The 17,617-nt window shown below is 33.7% G+C and overlaps 1 protein-coding gene across 1 annotated transcript; it reads left to right on the forward strand.

Moving 5' to 3' along the window:
* The first annotated feature begins 441 nt into the window (after positions 1 to 441).
* LOC111063740 (DNA replication complex GINS protein PSF3) lies at positions 442 to 15,359 on the forward strand. Its single transcript, XM_022351423.2, has 4 exons — positions 442 to 602; positions 12,278 to 12,422; positions 13,475 to 13,604; positions 14,835 to 15,359. Exons 1-4 carry the CDS (start codon positions 497 to 499, stop codon positions 15,060 to 15,062), a joined length of 609 nt encoding a protein of 202 aa, XP_022207115.1. The 5' UTR covers positions 442 to 496; the 3' UTR covers positions 15,063 to 15,359.
* The last annotated feature ends 2,258 nt before the right edge of the window (positions 15,360 to 17,617 follow it).

The following is a 17,617-nucleotide window of genomic DNA, read 5'->3' on the forward strand; positions in this document are numbered from 1 at the left end:
TTTATATTGCCTAGTAAACGTATTTAAACAGATTAAGTTATATTGAAATTTATTTCAGGGCTTTATCAAGCCGATAATAACTTGCTTCTTGTATCTATGAACAAGTATGAATAGACTTATTGAAAATTCAGGAATTATTGTATGTTATGCACACAATCAATAACATAATCTTGAGCCTTTCAAGAGAATCAATAATGATAAAGTTAATTGAAACCTATCCAAGGAGCTCTTTGTAGATGGAATCTGATCAACCGATCAACTTGCATGCTTGTTTTTCTTTTCAAAATTCAATGCATTATAGCTCTAAATTATTAGCTTCTTCATAATACAATAATTATCCGATTAGGGTAAATTATCCAAGATTTAGTTACCTAAGAATTTCACATTGTAAACAAAGCAGTTGTAACCTAGCTACCGTGAATGGACTCATTAAACATTATATCAATAATTGTTTATTTCTGAATCATTTATAGGAATTTCTGTTATAATAAGCAATATGTTACCGTGGCGAAATTGTAAGAAACACTACTTTTCTATTGAGGAGATTCTAGCATCTCAGGAGAAAGTACCGTGCACGTTTCGAAGAACAGCAAATAATCTTGGTAGGTACCTATAATGTTTGGATAAATTGACTGTTCACAAACTCTACATAAGATTCTTTGTTACAAGTTGTAAGTTTAGTTGGATAGTATAATAGTACTTATTCATAAATTAAAAAATCATTGTCATCTTTTGGATCACCACTAAACCTTTCTTGGTTCTCTTCATATTTGAGGGGTCGGTTCCAGGCTGCCATGGTTCCTGGTGTAACTGAGGTGGACTGGATGCCTTTTTCAGCTGGAGAGCCTCAGGGATCAGTACTTGGACTTCTCCTTCTCTATATAGCCTACATGAATAACATAACTGAGATTATTGCTCATTCTGCATTCTACATCTTTGCTGACGATCTAGTGTTTTATAAGCATTTCAACCCGGGTAATTGTGTGGAGGCTGTCACGCGGATAAACCTAGATGTGTCTTCACTCTCTGTATGGGCTCGATTGCATTGCCTGTCGTTGAATACACAAAAAACGAAATGCACTGTTGTTGATTCATAAAGACGAATTACACAAGAAGCGATTGGTTTATCTTCTGTAACCTTGAACGGAGTGGAACTCATATATGATGATAGGATCAAGCTGCTTGGCTTGCTGATTGACAGCGCACTCACTTGGGAGGTTCATGTGGATGCTGTAGTGAGAAAGGTGTTTTCAGGGATGCATCAAATAAAAAGTTAGAGGAGATTAACTTATTGCCGGTGGGAGCGAGGAAGACTCTTGTCCAGGCGCTTATTCTTTCCCATTTCGGTTATTGTTCAATGGTGTTTCTGGAGAGCTCAATGGCAGGCTTCAAAGGGCATTAAACTATGCTCTGCGATTTATTTTTGATGCTCGATGGAATGACCACGTAACACCCCTGTACAGAGAACTTGATTTGCTAAAATTAGAACAGAGACTATTGTATTTTATACTATGCCTACAAACTGATTGTGGGAGGTACTGGTCCGCAATATTTGAGGGAAGGACTTGTACTTTTCACAGAGGTTCATCAAAGGGATACTCGGACTCACCGCTTCTTTCTTCAGATACCACAACACCTAACGGCAATTTTCGGAGCTTCGTTCTGTGTTACGGCTTTTCGTGAATGGAATACCCTGCCACTTTATATTATCCTTTCCCCATCCTTATCACTATTCCAAATGAGAGTGCAGTGCACAGCCACCTAGCTCTTGCTTCTGGGTATTGACTTATGGCTGGTAGCGAGGAGGAGTTGTATTTCTTCTTTTTATAATTACTTACTTAAGAAATGTAGATTTCTTTTTTTTCTATGTCTATCTTTCTATCTTGTTTGTTTTTGCAGTAATCTACTACATTTATTTTGTACTGTGCACTGTGCTAATCTATTATAATTTTAGTTTTACATTAATACTTATAGTTTATTCATTTGCAGTGCTATATTGTTTTGTACCACTATGGGTCTTGTTAAGAGTCAGTGGAAATTATCATATTGTATAAATAAATAGTAATAAATCAAGTTTTATACTTGAATTTTCAGTACCGTGGCCCAGTCAATGAAGGTCCAAAAAAGCAGTTTCGATCCAAAAATTAAATAAAAGCTGAATCTCTCACCATCGATAGAACCCTCCCAGAGGGTCATTCTCCTAAAAGTCACAAGAAATCCCCTTCAGCTTTCCCCCCCAGCCCCCTAAAACATGAAAAATGCAGGTAATCACGGGAAATCACTTATCTCTAACCATCGATCGGAAACGGAAACAGTTCTATTATACGTCATTCAATTTGTTACATTATGGACTACAATATTAGTCCTATTCATTTTCTCAATAAAATGAACACTTTTCTTGATAGAATGATATATTATGTATAAATTTAGGGGGTTTGCGATTTGATTTTTTTGTTTCCTTCGATTAACTTCGAAGCAAATGATTTTAAAGAAAAATGAGTAAAATAATCAATTTAGCCACTTTCATTGCAAAACCAATGATGTATATTGTTATGTATTTGCGATTCGATTTGACGCCGTGGAAGGGGAAACTGTCGACGCGGTACGGCGCGGCTGACTCGCTTAGCCATAGTAAACAGCAAACAGTAAATCAATTATCTCTGTAACCAATGATCGGAAACAGTTCTATTATACGTCATTCAATTCGTTACATTACGGACTACAATATTAGACGTATTCGTTTTCTCTATATAACAAACAGTTTCCTTGATAAAATAATATAGCCTATAGGCTATGTAAAAATTTAGGGGGTTTTCGATTTGATTTTTTTTTTGTTTTCTCCGATTAACTTCGAAGCAAGTAATTTTGAAGTATGAGTCAAATAATTGATGTAGCCACTCTCATTGCGAATCCATTGATGTATCGTGTTATGTATTGTCATTGTGTTATGTATTTGCGATTCGATTTGACGCTGTGTAAGGGGAAACAGCCTAAGCGGTACGGCGCGGCTGACTTCTTCACCATAGTAAACAGTAAAATAGTACTGCTTTCTAAGTTGCATCTTATTTACAATTTGCGCTCGAAACAATCAATTTTGTCTATTGTTCTGACTTGCGCTGAAACTAAATTAACACTTTTTAGTTCTCTAAATTCTAAATATTTGAGATTTGACCAATTTGATTACAACACATTTATTCAGCTTTCATTGCCAGTTCAGGAAATCAATATTTTTCCACGTGAATTTATTATAATGCCACTATTACAATACGGTCATCATCTTGCTGTCTATTTTTTGAATGAAATGTGATAATTAACTCATCATTTTGTTGTTAAATATGTGCTTAATCATGCATTCTATGACAGACAAAGATATTGTTTGCAACCGATAAAATATTCATACTGATACATAATATAATAAATGTATATATGTTTATGATCATAATTCTATGCTATAATTTATCATAAGTTATAAACGTCAAAAACTGAGATGAATCATAGATTACAATAATGTTAACAGTGACAATTTCCTGAATCATAGCGTGCAGTGTTTGCTGTTTCACACAGTTAATATTCTCTATCCAAGTTGATAATATACCTATAGTTGAGGAAAATATATATGACAGCTGAGGCATCAAAAAAATATACATTGTGCTTGTTGAGTTGAAACTTTCTATGATTCTCTCGGTAAAGTAGCTCATCTTCCGTTCTTGTCTAATCTAAATTAGTCGAATCTAGTTTATCAACTAGTCGAATCTAAATTATCTAAACAGTCCAATATTAAAATTCAGTAGATTGAAATGATGAAAGCCATGCAATCATACAAATTAAGGAAGTAGAGTAGGCATGCATAAAAAGTAGGAAAATCATGAAAGTGTTTTACATTCTACCCTCGTAATCACAAGTTGATCAAGTAGGATAGAGAATATTGAATATTCAATATTGAAAACCAGATGTACGGTCCATTGGAGATGGAAAACTCGTAAATAATCATGAACCAAGTACAAAGTATCCTACCGTATAAGATTAATTGAAAGATGATTCATCATCTTCTATTATTTGTTAACACATCGATTCTTCAACTCTACTCGCATTAAGGGTCTTAATGAGAACTTTATAAATCGAAGTAAAACATTAGCAGAATCATACTGGAGTTACAAGGTTGGCAAAAGCTTTTCTTGATGTCGATTAATGGTGATTGACATTAATTTTGATTCGGGCACCAAAAGAATAGATCAATTTCTATTTATATGTTGAAGCATTCAAATTAAATCTATTGAAGAATTGAACATTATTTCTTAAGACTTGGCATTCACAGATTAAGTTGGTTGGAGTTATTTGAAAAATGTACCTGAAATGTATCAATTTTATAGTTTTCATACCATTCTAGTTCATTGTGATCGTTGAAGGGTTGAAGTGAGTTAGTTCAGGTGAATTTTAGTACAAGTATTTTGTGGTAATAATGGGCTCTTCTTTATTTTGTATCGATGATTTGCTCCAGCAGAGAAAATTGAAAATGTTGGTTTTACATTTTATAAGCTTTAAAGGTACGGTAATATGAATTGGATAAGTCCAGTATTAAATTAATCGATGTTGTTTTTCATTGTATCGCTTTGTATCAATGTTACCTGCACTACTGTTTGCAATTCTTCACTATTCTCTCAAGAATTAGTTTGTTATGAATTTCATGATCTGACAATTCAAATTTAAATGTAATCATTCACTGTACATTGGTATTTTACAATAATTGTTACATTGAAGAGAGTCAAGCAATTCAATCCATTTGGAAGCAAAAGGAAATCACAGTGCAATTTGAACAGTGGATAGTCACTTTGGAATTCAGTTACTCAATTCATTTCGGCTTGATACTATCATTTTCAATTTGAGTAGATCAGAAATATGCATTGTATATAATTTTTATATTTCAGTTTGACTAATCTCTTATCTCAGTCTCGCTTCCATTCATAAACATGATAATTATAATAAATAAGTTGATTACCTTAAGGATGTAATCTATCTTAAGTCGAACAATGTACAATATAAACAATTTTCATTAAATTACTATTTTGATAATCATTGGAATTTCTGCCTTTGATTGAGAAAAAGTCATTTTGAGAGCCTTGAAATTCGTACCTAGAAAAATTTGCTTTATTACTAGAAATTTTGTTATTTTTAATATTTATTATAGATACTGTACATTCATTTTTGTGATTATAGACATTAACTACTTTATTCTAAATCACGATAAGGATAAATAGGGAAATTGTGAGATAGGGATAATCCCATAGTTTAATTTACATAGCATCAATTTGAATGCTCTGATAATAAAGATTGTGAACGGAACTGAAATTCTGGCTTGGTATTGCCTCTTCATGTTCAGTGAGAATAGAAAGCTTCAGAATATTTTTTTCTTACTGTATGTATATAATATTGGTAATATTTGGTAACATTTGTTAATATTTAAACCAAATGAGCAAAAAATTAATCTACTTACAAATTTTTGAAAGTTGCTTGAAAATTTTCAACTTATCAGGAATACAGTGTTATCATATAGTATCACAGGTAGGCCTACCCTTTATTTTCTTTGTTCACATGATCTGATGATATTCATTCCATTATCAAGTGTTTAATTTTTTTTTCACAAAATAAGGATAAGATGAAGGAGTTGGACACATACGGTAATATAGAATAGAATAGAATAATGATTTATTGACAAAAATTGAATACAAACATAAAATTATCAAACAAAATTACAAGCTTGGCTTTTAAGCCGTCAGCTGAAGAAGGAGTTTCATAAGGAGTTTTATACAGTAATACTGTAATATTTCAGCATTGTATTCGCTTAAACTAACAACAGTAGTAACTTAAAATTCAGCAACTTCGACTATTTCAACAATGAAACTTCATGAATTGGAAATATCATCTAAGAAAGAAGAGTAAATAGGCATACAACAAAGATTCGATCAAAATGGCAAAAACTTGAGCTCTGGAACTATCAGTATACGAAATAAAAAAAATTACCTCACAACTTTTTCTAACTTATGTACATCTTATTGTAATAAATTGAAACTTAATAATTGAAGTTATTTATCAAAAACCATCGGTATTTCCACGCATCTCTACAGTATAACGCGAGGCTTCTCCAATCACTACCGTTCATAATTACTGTAAAATCTTGTGTCCCCAAAATAGATTTACCCAGTCACTTAACTCTCCATTCCTTGAGTACTGGACATCTTGCAATAAAGTGGTACACATCTTCCTCTTCTTTTCTATTGCACAGAGAGCACAGAAAATTTCTATCCATCATCCAGGGCTTATAATTCAGGTCTATTGCTTCTCCTCTAGCCTTCATGATCCATTTGACCTGAGAATAGGCAATATCGCTTTTAAGGTAACTGTCATTCCCTAAATTTAGATTTAAACTTTTATAAATTTTGTGGTATCTTGCTTCTGCCGCCTTACTTTGAAATCGTTCTATCTCACACTTATTCACGCCTTCTCTCAATTTTTTTAGTTCTCCTTTCCAATTGGCAAAGCCTTGTCTATTCAAGTTTATCTCTATTCCTAAATCTCTGGCCATATCATTCCAGTGTTTATACCATGACAATCTCTGACTGATTATTTGTAACGCTAATTTTTTCGGATACCTATCATTTGTATAAGACAAAACTTTTACAATATACGAAGACTGCAAACTGAGAGTGAAATAATATATTGACGACTCCATAGTTTCCAGAAAAATGACATATTTGGGCGTATTATAGGGTAAACCACACAATCTTTTTATGAAATATCGTTTGAGCTTCTCTGCTTCTTCGAATTTTCTATATCCCCATATCTGAGCTCCATAACACATTATCGCTCTTGCTACCGCTCTAAACAATACCCACTTGGAAGCTAACGGCACCTTTTCATCATTTATCACCTGATTCCATGCAGCATTCAAACCTCTCTTTGCGCATTTCAATCTATCGGCTAGGTGCGGGGTGAAACTCAAGTTTGGCGTGAGTGTTACTCCTAGGTATTTATACCTGTTAACAATTTCTATAGCTTCTCCATCAAAACCCCACTTTTCATCACCTCTCCTTCTTCCACATTTTCTAAAAATCATAATTATCGATTTCTCAAGGTTGACCTCTAGTCTCCACCTCTCACAATACTGCTCTAACCTCTCTATCATGCCTTGTAATTCTCTTGGAGTATCTGCCAGCACAACAATATCATCGGCATACATGAGTACACCGAGCTTAACACCATCCGTAGTGGCACCTCCTCTCAACTCCTCCTCAATATCATTCAAAAACAATGCAAACAGCAAAGGACTGAGTAAGCAGCCTTGTCTGAGACCTGTATATGTACCAAACGACTCTGTTACGCCACCCTTATACCACACACTCGAGTTTGTGCCACTGTACAAGCTCTTAATTACTGAAAGAAACCTAGTGGACAGTCCCATAGATGATAATTTATATAACAAAGCTCCTCTATTCACTGTATCGAATGCAGCCCGGTAGTCCACGAAGAAGGCATATAATTTACCACCTTTTTTTGCTGTTTTCAATTCCGCCAATGAAATAAGATTAAATAAATTATCTACTGTCGAGTACCCTTTTCGGAAACCTGCCTGATTTTCCTTCAAAATTTTATTACTGTGTACCCAGGACTCCAGTCGAAGAAGAAGAAGACCAGTAAACAGTTTAGCTATTGCGTCAATAAACGAAATACCTCTATAGTAGGACACTGAATTTATATTCCCCTTCTTAAACAAAGGATAAATAATTGAATGCTTGAAACTCTCAGGGACAACTGCTTCCTGAAACATTTTAACTATTTCTCTCAATAACTCATCTGGAGCATTTTTATAAAATTCATAAGGAATGCAGTCTCTTCCAGCTGCCTTATTATTTTTAGCTTTTTTAATATAATTTTGAGCTCTTCTATTGTGAATTGATCATTCGCTATCAATGGTTCTGCAAATGGAAAAAGGTTTGTATAAAGGGCTGCTCTAAGTAATTCGGAGAAATGATTGGTCCATTCTGACGCTCTTATATTATTAACAGATATATTATCCCGTCTTTTCAATTTATTAACTGCCTCCCAAAACGCTTTTGTATCTTTTGCCGTCTCTAAGCTCTTGCAAATTAGTGTGCATATCAACTCTTTCAACTACTCTAACTTTTTTCAACTGCAGTTTTACTGGTAAATGATCAGAGTACACCTGTGGAATTACTAAAAAGTCATGAAAAAAATTTCAAACTAGGCCTACCCCTATACATTGCAACCAGATCAATAACAGATGCACCCATACGTCCTATAAAAGTAAAATGCCCGTCTTTATCACCCTTAGTCTTACAATTTAACAATACTAATCCAAAATCCTCACATAGTTCCAAAAAAATTTTCCCTTTACCGTTTATTAACTTATCTTTAGATTTTCTCTTCAGTATAAAATTATCTGGCAAGATGTCTGTACTTAATTCATCAATACAATAGTTTTCATTAAAAAAATCCTGCTCCTCACCTATTCTTACATTTGAATCCCCTATAAGTATCAAATTAGGTATTTCTGCCTCGTAAAGAAGATCATTTAAATTGCTGAAATCATTTATCCAGCTATTGCAGTTTAAATAAATTGGCAATATATTGACAATTTCCTTATCCGATAATTCTAAATGAATAACGTCTATTCCATTATAATTAATAAAACTTATTGCAGTAAAAAATTCAGAGCATCTATTAATAGCACAAAGCAACTCTCCACTTGCTCTACCAAATCTAGTCACTCTTACTGCATGAACCCATTTCATTTCAAAACTTTGAAAAATATTACTAAAATAATCAACGTCTTTTTCTGTAACAAATGTCTCTGCTAAAATAAATATATCCTGTTCCCTTAGAAAATTAAAAAATTATTGTCTTTGACTTTTGATTTCAAGCCATTCACATTGAGGTACACTATATTTATTACTTCAATTAGATCAGCACGATTTAGATTGTCCTTCAGTGACGGCAGCCCTTCCTATCCTTGTCCTTGGATACTTTCCCTCTCACCTGGCCGACTATTTTCCCTGCTAGCGATCTCCTCCACTTTAAGAGTGAAATCGTATTGTAATAGCCGCTTCAACGCCTCGACTCCATTCTCCCCGGAATCGGTCACCAAGTTCTCTTCGCACCAGAATAATTTTAAACCTTCAATTCTTAGAAAGTCATGCCCGAACCGAATGTCTTTTCGCCCAGTCACCCTCTCCTCTCCATTTCACGTTTCAAAGCGAATAATTTACTTCTTCGATTACGCGTTAATTCAGCAAAATCCCTTTGCACAACAAACCCCGTGTTTTTCAGTTTTTTAACATTTCTGAATATTGCTGCAATGTCTTCGTCAACCGGTAAATGTGCTATTATAACGGAATTCGACCGCCCTAATAGATGCGCACGGTTCACGTTCACATCACGTGTGAGTCCTAGCACATCCTTGCAAAACACCTTCACTTGGTTCACACATTGTTCATTTTTCAAGTCCTTGAAACCTCTGAATATAATATTATTCCTACGCGATCTATCCTCCAAATCATTCAACTTAACGGCCAGTTTTTTCACTTCACCACTTAAAACTCGGTTCTCGTCACAACTTTTGCATCCAAATTTTGAATATCTTCCTTGGAAGCAACAAAAGCCAGTTTATTGTCCAGCAAAGTACTAAACATTTGCATCAACTGTTCAATAGACATATTTCCTACCTGCTTGTCTGACATCTTTGAGGCACGTTTGCACGCACTATTTGATGAACATGGTGATTCGCGTTGACGTTTTTTATTAGAGTCACTCATAAAAAACACTACAAAATTCAATGAACTAGAAATCTCTTGAGAAAACAACCGCAAACTTGAATCTATTATTCACTGCATTAACCTCGAAAATAATTGTTGATTCAGTCACTACTATCCGTTAGAGATAACGGAGCTCTCACAACAACGTCAGTTCACTATCGTGTCTCAACTCCACTCCTCCATACGGTAATATATCATCAAACTTCATCGAAAAACATAAATATCTGAAACTAGAGTTATCAAATAATACTGTGATACCTCTGACTCGTATTGACAAGGCACACTTCAAATAATTAATATAATAAATTCTGTGAGCGGACAACGAAATTCTGATTTTTATCATAAGCGTGGTTAAATCGGGAAAATTATGATAATCTTTTAGAGTATTGAAAAGTTAAAATCTAGATTCAGCGTATGTCAAAACAATAGATAAAATTAATTGTTTCGAGCGCCATAGTGTAAAAATATAATAAATAAATAATTTTATTTTAAAAATAATTTTATTTCCATCATAAATTTCACTTGACATTCATTTCAAATTTTGGAAACATTTCCACCAACTACATTATTGTAGTCCATAATGTAACAAATCGAATGACATATAATAGATTATTTTTCGATTAATGGTTACAGAGATAATATTGATTTCCTGTTCACTGTTTACTATGGCGAAGAGAGTCAGCGGCGCCGTACCGCGTCGGCTGTTTCCCCTTCCACAGCGTCAAATCGAATCGCAAATACATAACAATATACATCATTGGGTTCGCAATGAGAGTGGCTACATTAATTATTGTGATCATTTCTCTTTAAAATTACTTTCTTCGAAGTTAATCGAAGAAAACAGAAAAATCAAATCGCAAACCCCCTGAATTTTCACATATATATTATTTTATCAAGAAAACTGTTAATTTTATTGAATAAATGAGTATAACTGATATTGGAGTCCATAATGTAAGGAATCGAATGACGTATAATAGAACTTTTTCCGATCAATGGTTACAGAGATAATTGATTTCCCGTGATTACCTGCATTTTTCAACTTTGAGGGGGTCTAGGGGGGAAAGCTCCAAGGGGATTTCTTGAGACTTTTGGGAGAATGACCCTCTGGGAGGGTTCTATCGATGGTGAGAGATTCAGCTTTTATTTATTTTTCGGATTGAAAAAACCTTTATTGACTGGCCTACCGGTAAACCGGGGTGATTTTGTCCCAATTTTGGGGAGTTGAGATTTTAATTTTAAACCGCTTGCAATCAATACTTGAGTTACAACAAATCTCTTGCAATAATTTTTATTGTATTCTGCTATGTTTGAAGAGTAGTTTTAATTATAAAAAGTTCATATTTTTTCTACTTTAACAAAGATATATTTTTGTTAATTAATTAAGAGACAATGTCAACCAGTGGTTGGGGTGACTTTGTTCCACTTTGAAAAATATATGGAAAAAAGTTAATTTTAAAGAGTTAGCCAAAATGAAACCAACTGTTAACCTGTAAAGTATTTTAGTTTCTGCTGCCTAATTTATATTTCTGTTTCCAGCTGCAGAATCAGCTAAAAATGGATATTAACATCGTATTAATCTCAAGCAAGGTGATAATTTTGTTCTAGTAGATATAATAAATATAGGTCCAACTGCTTCACTCCTGCAGGCAGCTTGTTGAAGTAGCGTAGTGCTGCATTCATATAGCATCATACCCGCGATCTCTGGAGGCGCACCCTGGGGACCTCAAACAGCTCTCGATGCCTAGTGTTGTGGTGATGTAGATCAGTAGAGTTATAAAATTTTGTAACTTAATATGTGTGTGAAGTAATATATAAATACAGGGTCTGTATAATAAGTAACTGGACTGACCTCAGGAAATTTTTCTTTTGTAGTATTGGCCGTTTACAGTTTGGCCGGGTGGCACAAACTCTTTATGAATGACCAGTACTACAGAGAGGTGCTCCGTCGACTAACCGGTCCGGGGATTGCCGATTCGTGGATCCTCCATCACGACAATGCTCCGTCGCACACCTGCCTGCTTGTCACCGAGCAGTTGGTCAAACAGTCGAGGGTAACGTTGCCACATCCTCCTTACAGCCCGGATATGGCACCACCGGACTTCTTTTCGTTCCCCTATATCAAGAGACAACTTAAGGGGACGCGGTTCGGGACACTGGAGAACGTTCAACGTGCTACGACGAGGGCTCTAGACAGCATAGAGGCTACCGACTTCAAGGGAGCGTTCAGGGATTGGAAAATCCGGTATCAGCGTGTTATCGACTCCAATGAGGACTACTTTGAAGATTTCTAAAAAAAATTGTACATATTTTGCCAATAAAAAATTTCCTGAGGTCAGTCCGGTTACTTATTATACAGACCCTGTATACTACTAAACCTCTCTGCCTCTCTTCAAAATGAAAGCGTGATAATTTTTTACTTCATTAGTAAATATATTTATGTTTTTTTTTAGGCATACTTGACCCAAGTGCTGAAGATGGAATAATACAGAGAGGCGCTGTTGTTGAAATACCACTCTGGCTAGCCAAGACTTTATCAAGAACTAACCATGGTTTAGTGAGAATGCAACTTCCAAAAATTTACAAAGATGTTTATAGGTACGGTAGGCTGTACAAAAATATTCGTATATGGTTAAATCAATTTGTTATTTCCTTTTTCTTCTATTATAATTTCCAAAATATTTGTTTAAATTTCATTTATAAACTCAATATCGTCGAACAAAATTTACTCAAATATTTTATAATACATATTTATCCAGGCTAGTGAGTTAAAATGTGCATCGTAATTTGTTGATATTACTCTCTACTGAACAGAATTCTTCAATATATCAATGAAAGAAAAAATATTGAATGTGAACTATTCACTTCATAAAAATTGTTTTTATAGAAAAACATTTCTTAGCTTTTCATCTTGATACTGTTCTATTTTGTTTTTGTTGGCTCAAGGATGCTTGGTATACAACTGGACATAATATGTTTTTTTATTCAACTCATTAATTTTCTAGTACCTATCTTTGAATGTGAATATATCTTAAATGTGAAACTTTTTGAGATATCGAGGGGAGGTTTTCGCCATTAATTTTCTCCTGAAATATTGTATTGAAAATAGTGTATCACATGACCTACTTCCCATTTGAAGAAATTAAATTCAAATAGGATCCTCAATCAAACATATATTATGAAATATCGTTGTAACAGAAATATTGAGCTGTTACCATAATTCTCACCAACTCTATAAAACTATTGTGAAAAAATCGATTAAATAAAAATTCATATTTTGTCTAGTTATATAGGTACCAAGCACTCTTAAGCCAACCAAAACATATAAATAAAAAACTTAGTATAATGAATAGTATCAAGATGAAAAACTGAGGAATGTTTTGGAAAACAATTTTTATGATTGAATAGTGTAAATTAAAAGTTTTTTACTAAAACTTTGAAGTGCACAAAATTCAGATAGTGTCTATTTATTATTAATCATAGGAAAAAACACCAGTAATGAAATCTATATTAATCTTACAAAACCTTTTTTGATTTTCTCCCACTTGAAAATTTAAAGATTATAAATAGTCTGAGATTTGGCTCAGAGAAGTTTCTCTTCTTACAGCGCAAGAGTATTTGACTAAATTTTCATAATTTTTCATTTTTAGGGACAGTCTTGTGGCGGATGCCAGTGTTGTGGATTTGTATAAAATGTCGAAATTCTTTTATTCATTTGGAAAACAATTATCAGATTGCGACGAAGCCAATTCAAAAGAACTTCGCAATTTACTAACAGAGGTAATTGACGATTAGTCTATATTTGTTGAGATTCATCAATTTACTTGATTATTTAAGATCATCAGCTCATCGTAGATATATTAAATATTATAGAAATATTATACTTGGGTTATAAGGCTGGTAGATTTTCAAAAGAACTGTATAATTAATCGGCCAGTTTGGTCGAATAATCTGGAGCGTTACAACTAGTCTACTAGCTCTATCTGGTTGTGGGTTCAAATCCCGCCGGTTGGTTATACATGGACGTTTGATAACATCGTATCGATCACCCACGCACTCATTCCATTACCCACGCACAAAAATCTTATGTGTGTTTCATCGGCATTGAATTTTTTTCCAAGTCAGTTTCATGCTTGTCGTAGACCACTCATATTTTTGTTACATAAGTTTCATTTGCCGTGAAAACATAAACACGACTTTTAATATTCATGCACAGTTGAGATTCACAAAAGCATAAATCTTTTGTCATGTTCTGTTAAACATAAACTTGTTTTGTAATAACCAGTTAAAATCGGTAACTTGTATAGAAGATTATTCCTAATCTTCTACACTAAATCCGGTCGGTCAAAAATAGATAGTGCGTTAAGAAACTCAAGATGCTTGAATGTTTTGAAGTTATTCAAAAATAAACACAACTTCAATCTGCATTGCCTCTTCATGGCACATTATGTTTGGTATCCCCAGTCAAGGACGACGACATCAAGTATTTATTATTTTTGTCTAATAAAAGTGCTAGCTAACTGAAGACCAAAAAACAATAATGTAATTAAGTCATTGTTCTCTTGCTTTTTTATGGGAATTGTGGGGTTTTGAACGTATTTTAATATTCTCCCAAGAATGTTTTCACGTGTATTTGAAACCTCGGAAAACCAAATTCTTGGATGTCATAACTGAAATAATTTTTCAGTTATACGTCTGTTCATAGGTTGATGAAAAACATTTCTTTATAATAATTAATGGTTATGTATCAGTTTATTTATTCGTATATTTTAATTTCAACAAAAAAAATTGAGGATAATGTTTTGGAATTTTAAAATCTGGTTTGCTCAGTGATAGCATAATTATGTAATATCTATGACATTATATCTATTCTAATACATTACCAATATTGTTACTGTTAATCTCATGGTGTTAAGATGGCAAAATTTGAAAGTCACATCTTTTAAATGCCAAAAAATTACAATATACGTGTATTATATTAATTAGAAGTTATTTCAATTTTTGTTCCAGACTTTTAAAAACAGATTCCGACAGTTGATGGCATGGGTGCAAAATATGAGTGTGGAGGAAGTGATAACCGAAAAGCTGGATACTCTTGAAAGGAAATTGTTGGTTGACGGAAGAAACGCCCAGAATCGACTGAACAATTGGCTCAGCAACAGGGTAGAGACAATACAGGCAGCTGACATGGTTATGAACCATAGCAAAAAACGGAAATTTTCCGATTTGGACGTGTGATCAGTTCAGTTTTGGTTGCTTAGGAAAAACTATCAACAATGATTCACCTGCAGTGTAGAATATTGAGCCCAATTATGCTTTCCAGTAAGTCTATACTGTAGAGTCAAGGGCCTTATTTATGAACAATTCTTTAACGTAACTTTGAACTTCGCAGAGAACGAATTTGTTTCCAGCAACCAATCATTGACAAGAGAATCTAAGATTATTTGTTCTCGAACCTTCGAAACTCTTCTCTGTGAATAGTTTTTCATATTTATTGAAAATGATTGATTAAGTAAAGTTTTAATGAACAAAGTTTTCAAGCTATTTTTATTTTATTAATAGTTGTCTATAGTGAGATTCAGGTTATAAAGTCAGCACCTGATTAACATTGGTTTACTGTCCTTGTCCGTCATTAAACATAGCAGATAGCTCCTTTTCCAAATTGGTTGTTGACTGTGTAGAAATATGATGAACTATCAAAAATATTCCATATCAATTATGAAAATTTATAACTGAATCAAGTAAGAATATACTTTCTCGAATAAGATATATTTGAGTTAGAATTGATCATTATTAGCAAGAATCGACAGTTAATATCAACCGGGATAACTTGAATCACAGCTATCTACTATAAAAGGCAAAGTGGCAAGTGGCTTCCTATATCTTCCACTGACTTCATAATATGAATCTCACCACAGGTAGGCCTACCAATCTGTGATGCCTGGTGATATTTTCAAACAAATAGCTTAATTTTTTCTTACTCGAAGAATTCTCAGGTAATTATTTAAAAAACACAGCTTCAGCGTTACCATGAATTGGATCTTACCATAAATTTGAAAATTTTCCATTGAAAATTATCTTCCTGTAAACTCGACAATAACCGCACTCACATATGAAGCAGCTAGTTAGATAATATTATTATTATTATTATTATTATTAGCCGTCAAGCTCCCAGATGGAAGACGCTGAGCAAAATTTGGTTCATTTTTTGTTTTTCTTGTTCTTTTTATCAATCCACCAGTTTTTCATTTTCAGTGAGAACTCCGCTTTCCTTGCTTCACTCCATTTTGTTCCCACTCTTGGCACAGTCATCTCTGGTTTAACTTCCCATTTTTCAACCTTTTCTCTGAAACTGTTCCTGTTGTATATTTCATCATTGTTAATGTTAGCAAGTATTAAGTCCTTCTTGACGTTTTTCATCCATGCACCTCCATTACTAAGGTTGCTACATATGTTACTATTCTTTTTGTAAGTGTGATCTGGAAGCCTCATTATGTGACCATAAAATTTAAGGCGCCTTTTCCTGATGTCTGCTTCTATGTTAGAGTATTCTTCAACTTTGGCTGTTTTCTGTAGTCTATAACCATCTTCGGTCTTTCTTGGTCCAAGTATTTTTCTAATTATCTTCCTTTCTTCTTTTTTCAAATTTTCAGTATCTGTTTTTCTGCTAAGTGTTAGGGTCTCGCTGGCATACAACATTGTTGGCTTGATTACTGCGTTATAATGTTTGATTTTGGTATTGATAGACATACATCTCTTATTATAAATATATTGCACTAGCCCTAGGCCTTTACGAGCTTTCTGTATCCTTTCATTTTGTGCATGTTTTTCTGATATAATTTCCCCAAGATATTTAAAGTATGGTACCTTCTTAATTGTTCCATATTTTGTTTGTAATTTAGTAACTTCTATATTTGATGTTGTGAAAACAGTTTTTTCAAATGATATTTGTAAGCCTACTTGTTCAGCACATTCTTTTAAAATTTCTATTTGTTTTATTGCACTTTCCAATGAATCTGACATTATAGCAAGGTCGTCTGCAAAAGCTAAGTATGGAATTTGAAGATTATTTTTCTTGGTTCCCAGCGAGATTGGCTTCCAGTGGTTCACCTCCTTCAGTTTCTTTTCCCATTCTTCCATTACTCTATCAAGAACTATGTTGAAGAGCAGTGGTGATAATCCATCACCTTGCCTAACACCAGTCTTTATCTCAAAAGGCTTCGAAAGTTCTCCCATAAATTTTATTTTTGATGTTGTGTTTGTCAATGTTTGTTCTATGATTTTTCGAGTTTTCTGATCCAGGCCTTTCTCTTCAAGAATTTTAAATAGTGTTGGTCTGTGGATTGAATCGTAGGCTTTCTTAAAATCAACAAATACGTATATTGTGGCTTTACTTCGTAATTTTCTTATCTGTGATATTAATTTCAAGTTCAATATTTGTTCTGGACATGAACGATTTGGTCTAAATCCAGCTTGGAAATCTGAAATTTTGGGTTCTAGTTGTTTCTGGGTTCTTTCAAGAAGACAAGCTGATAATATTTTATAGGCGACAGCAAGAAGAGAAATACCCCTATAGTTATTCACATCGGTCTTATCTCCTTTTTTATGCAATGGGTGTATTAGAGCACATTTCCAATCTTCAGGGATTTCCTCTGTGATCCATACATTCTGGATAATTGAAACTAGCTCTTTTCTCGAATTATACCCTAGGTTTTTTAAAAATTCTGCTACAATCCCATCTTCTCCAGACGCCTTGTTATTTTTTAGTTTACCTATGTGTTTGATGATTTCTT

Source organism: Nilaparvata lugens, chromosome 2, assembly GCF_014356525.2.
Source record: "Nilaparvata lugens isolate BPH chromosome 2, ASM1435652v1, whole genome shotgun sequence".
NCBI classification, from domain to species: domain Eukaryota; kingdom Metazoa; phylum Arthropoda; class Insecta; order Hemiptera; family Delphacidae; genus Nilaparvata; species Nilaparvata lugens.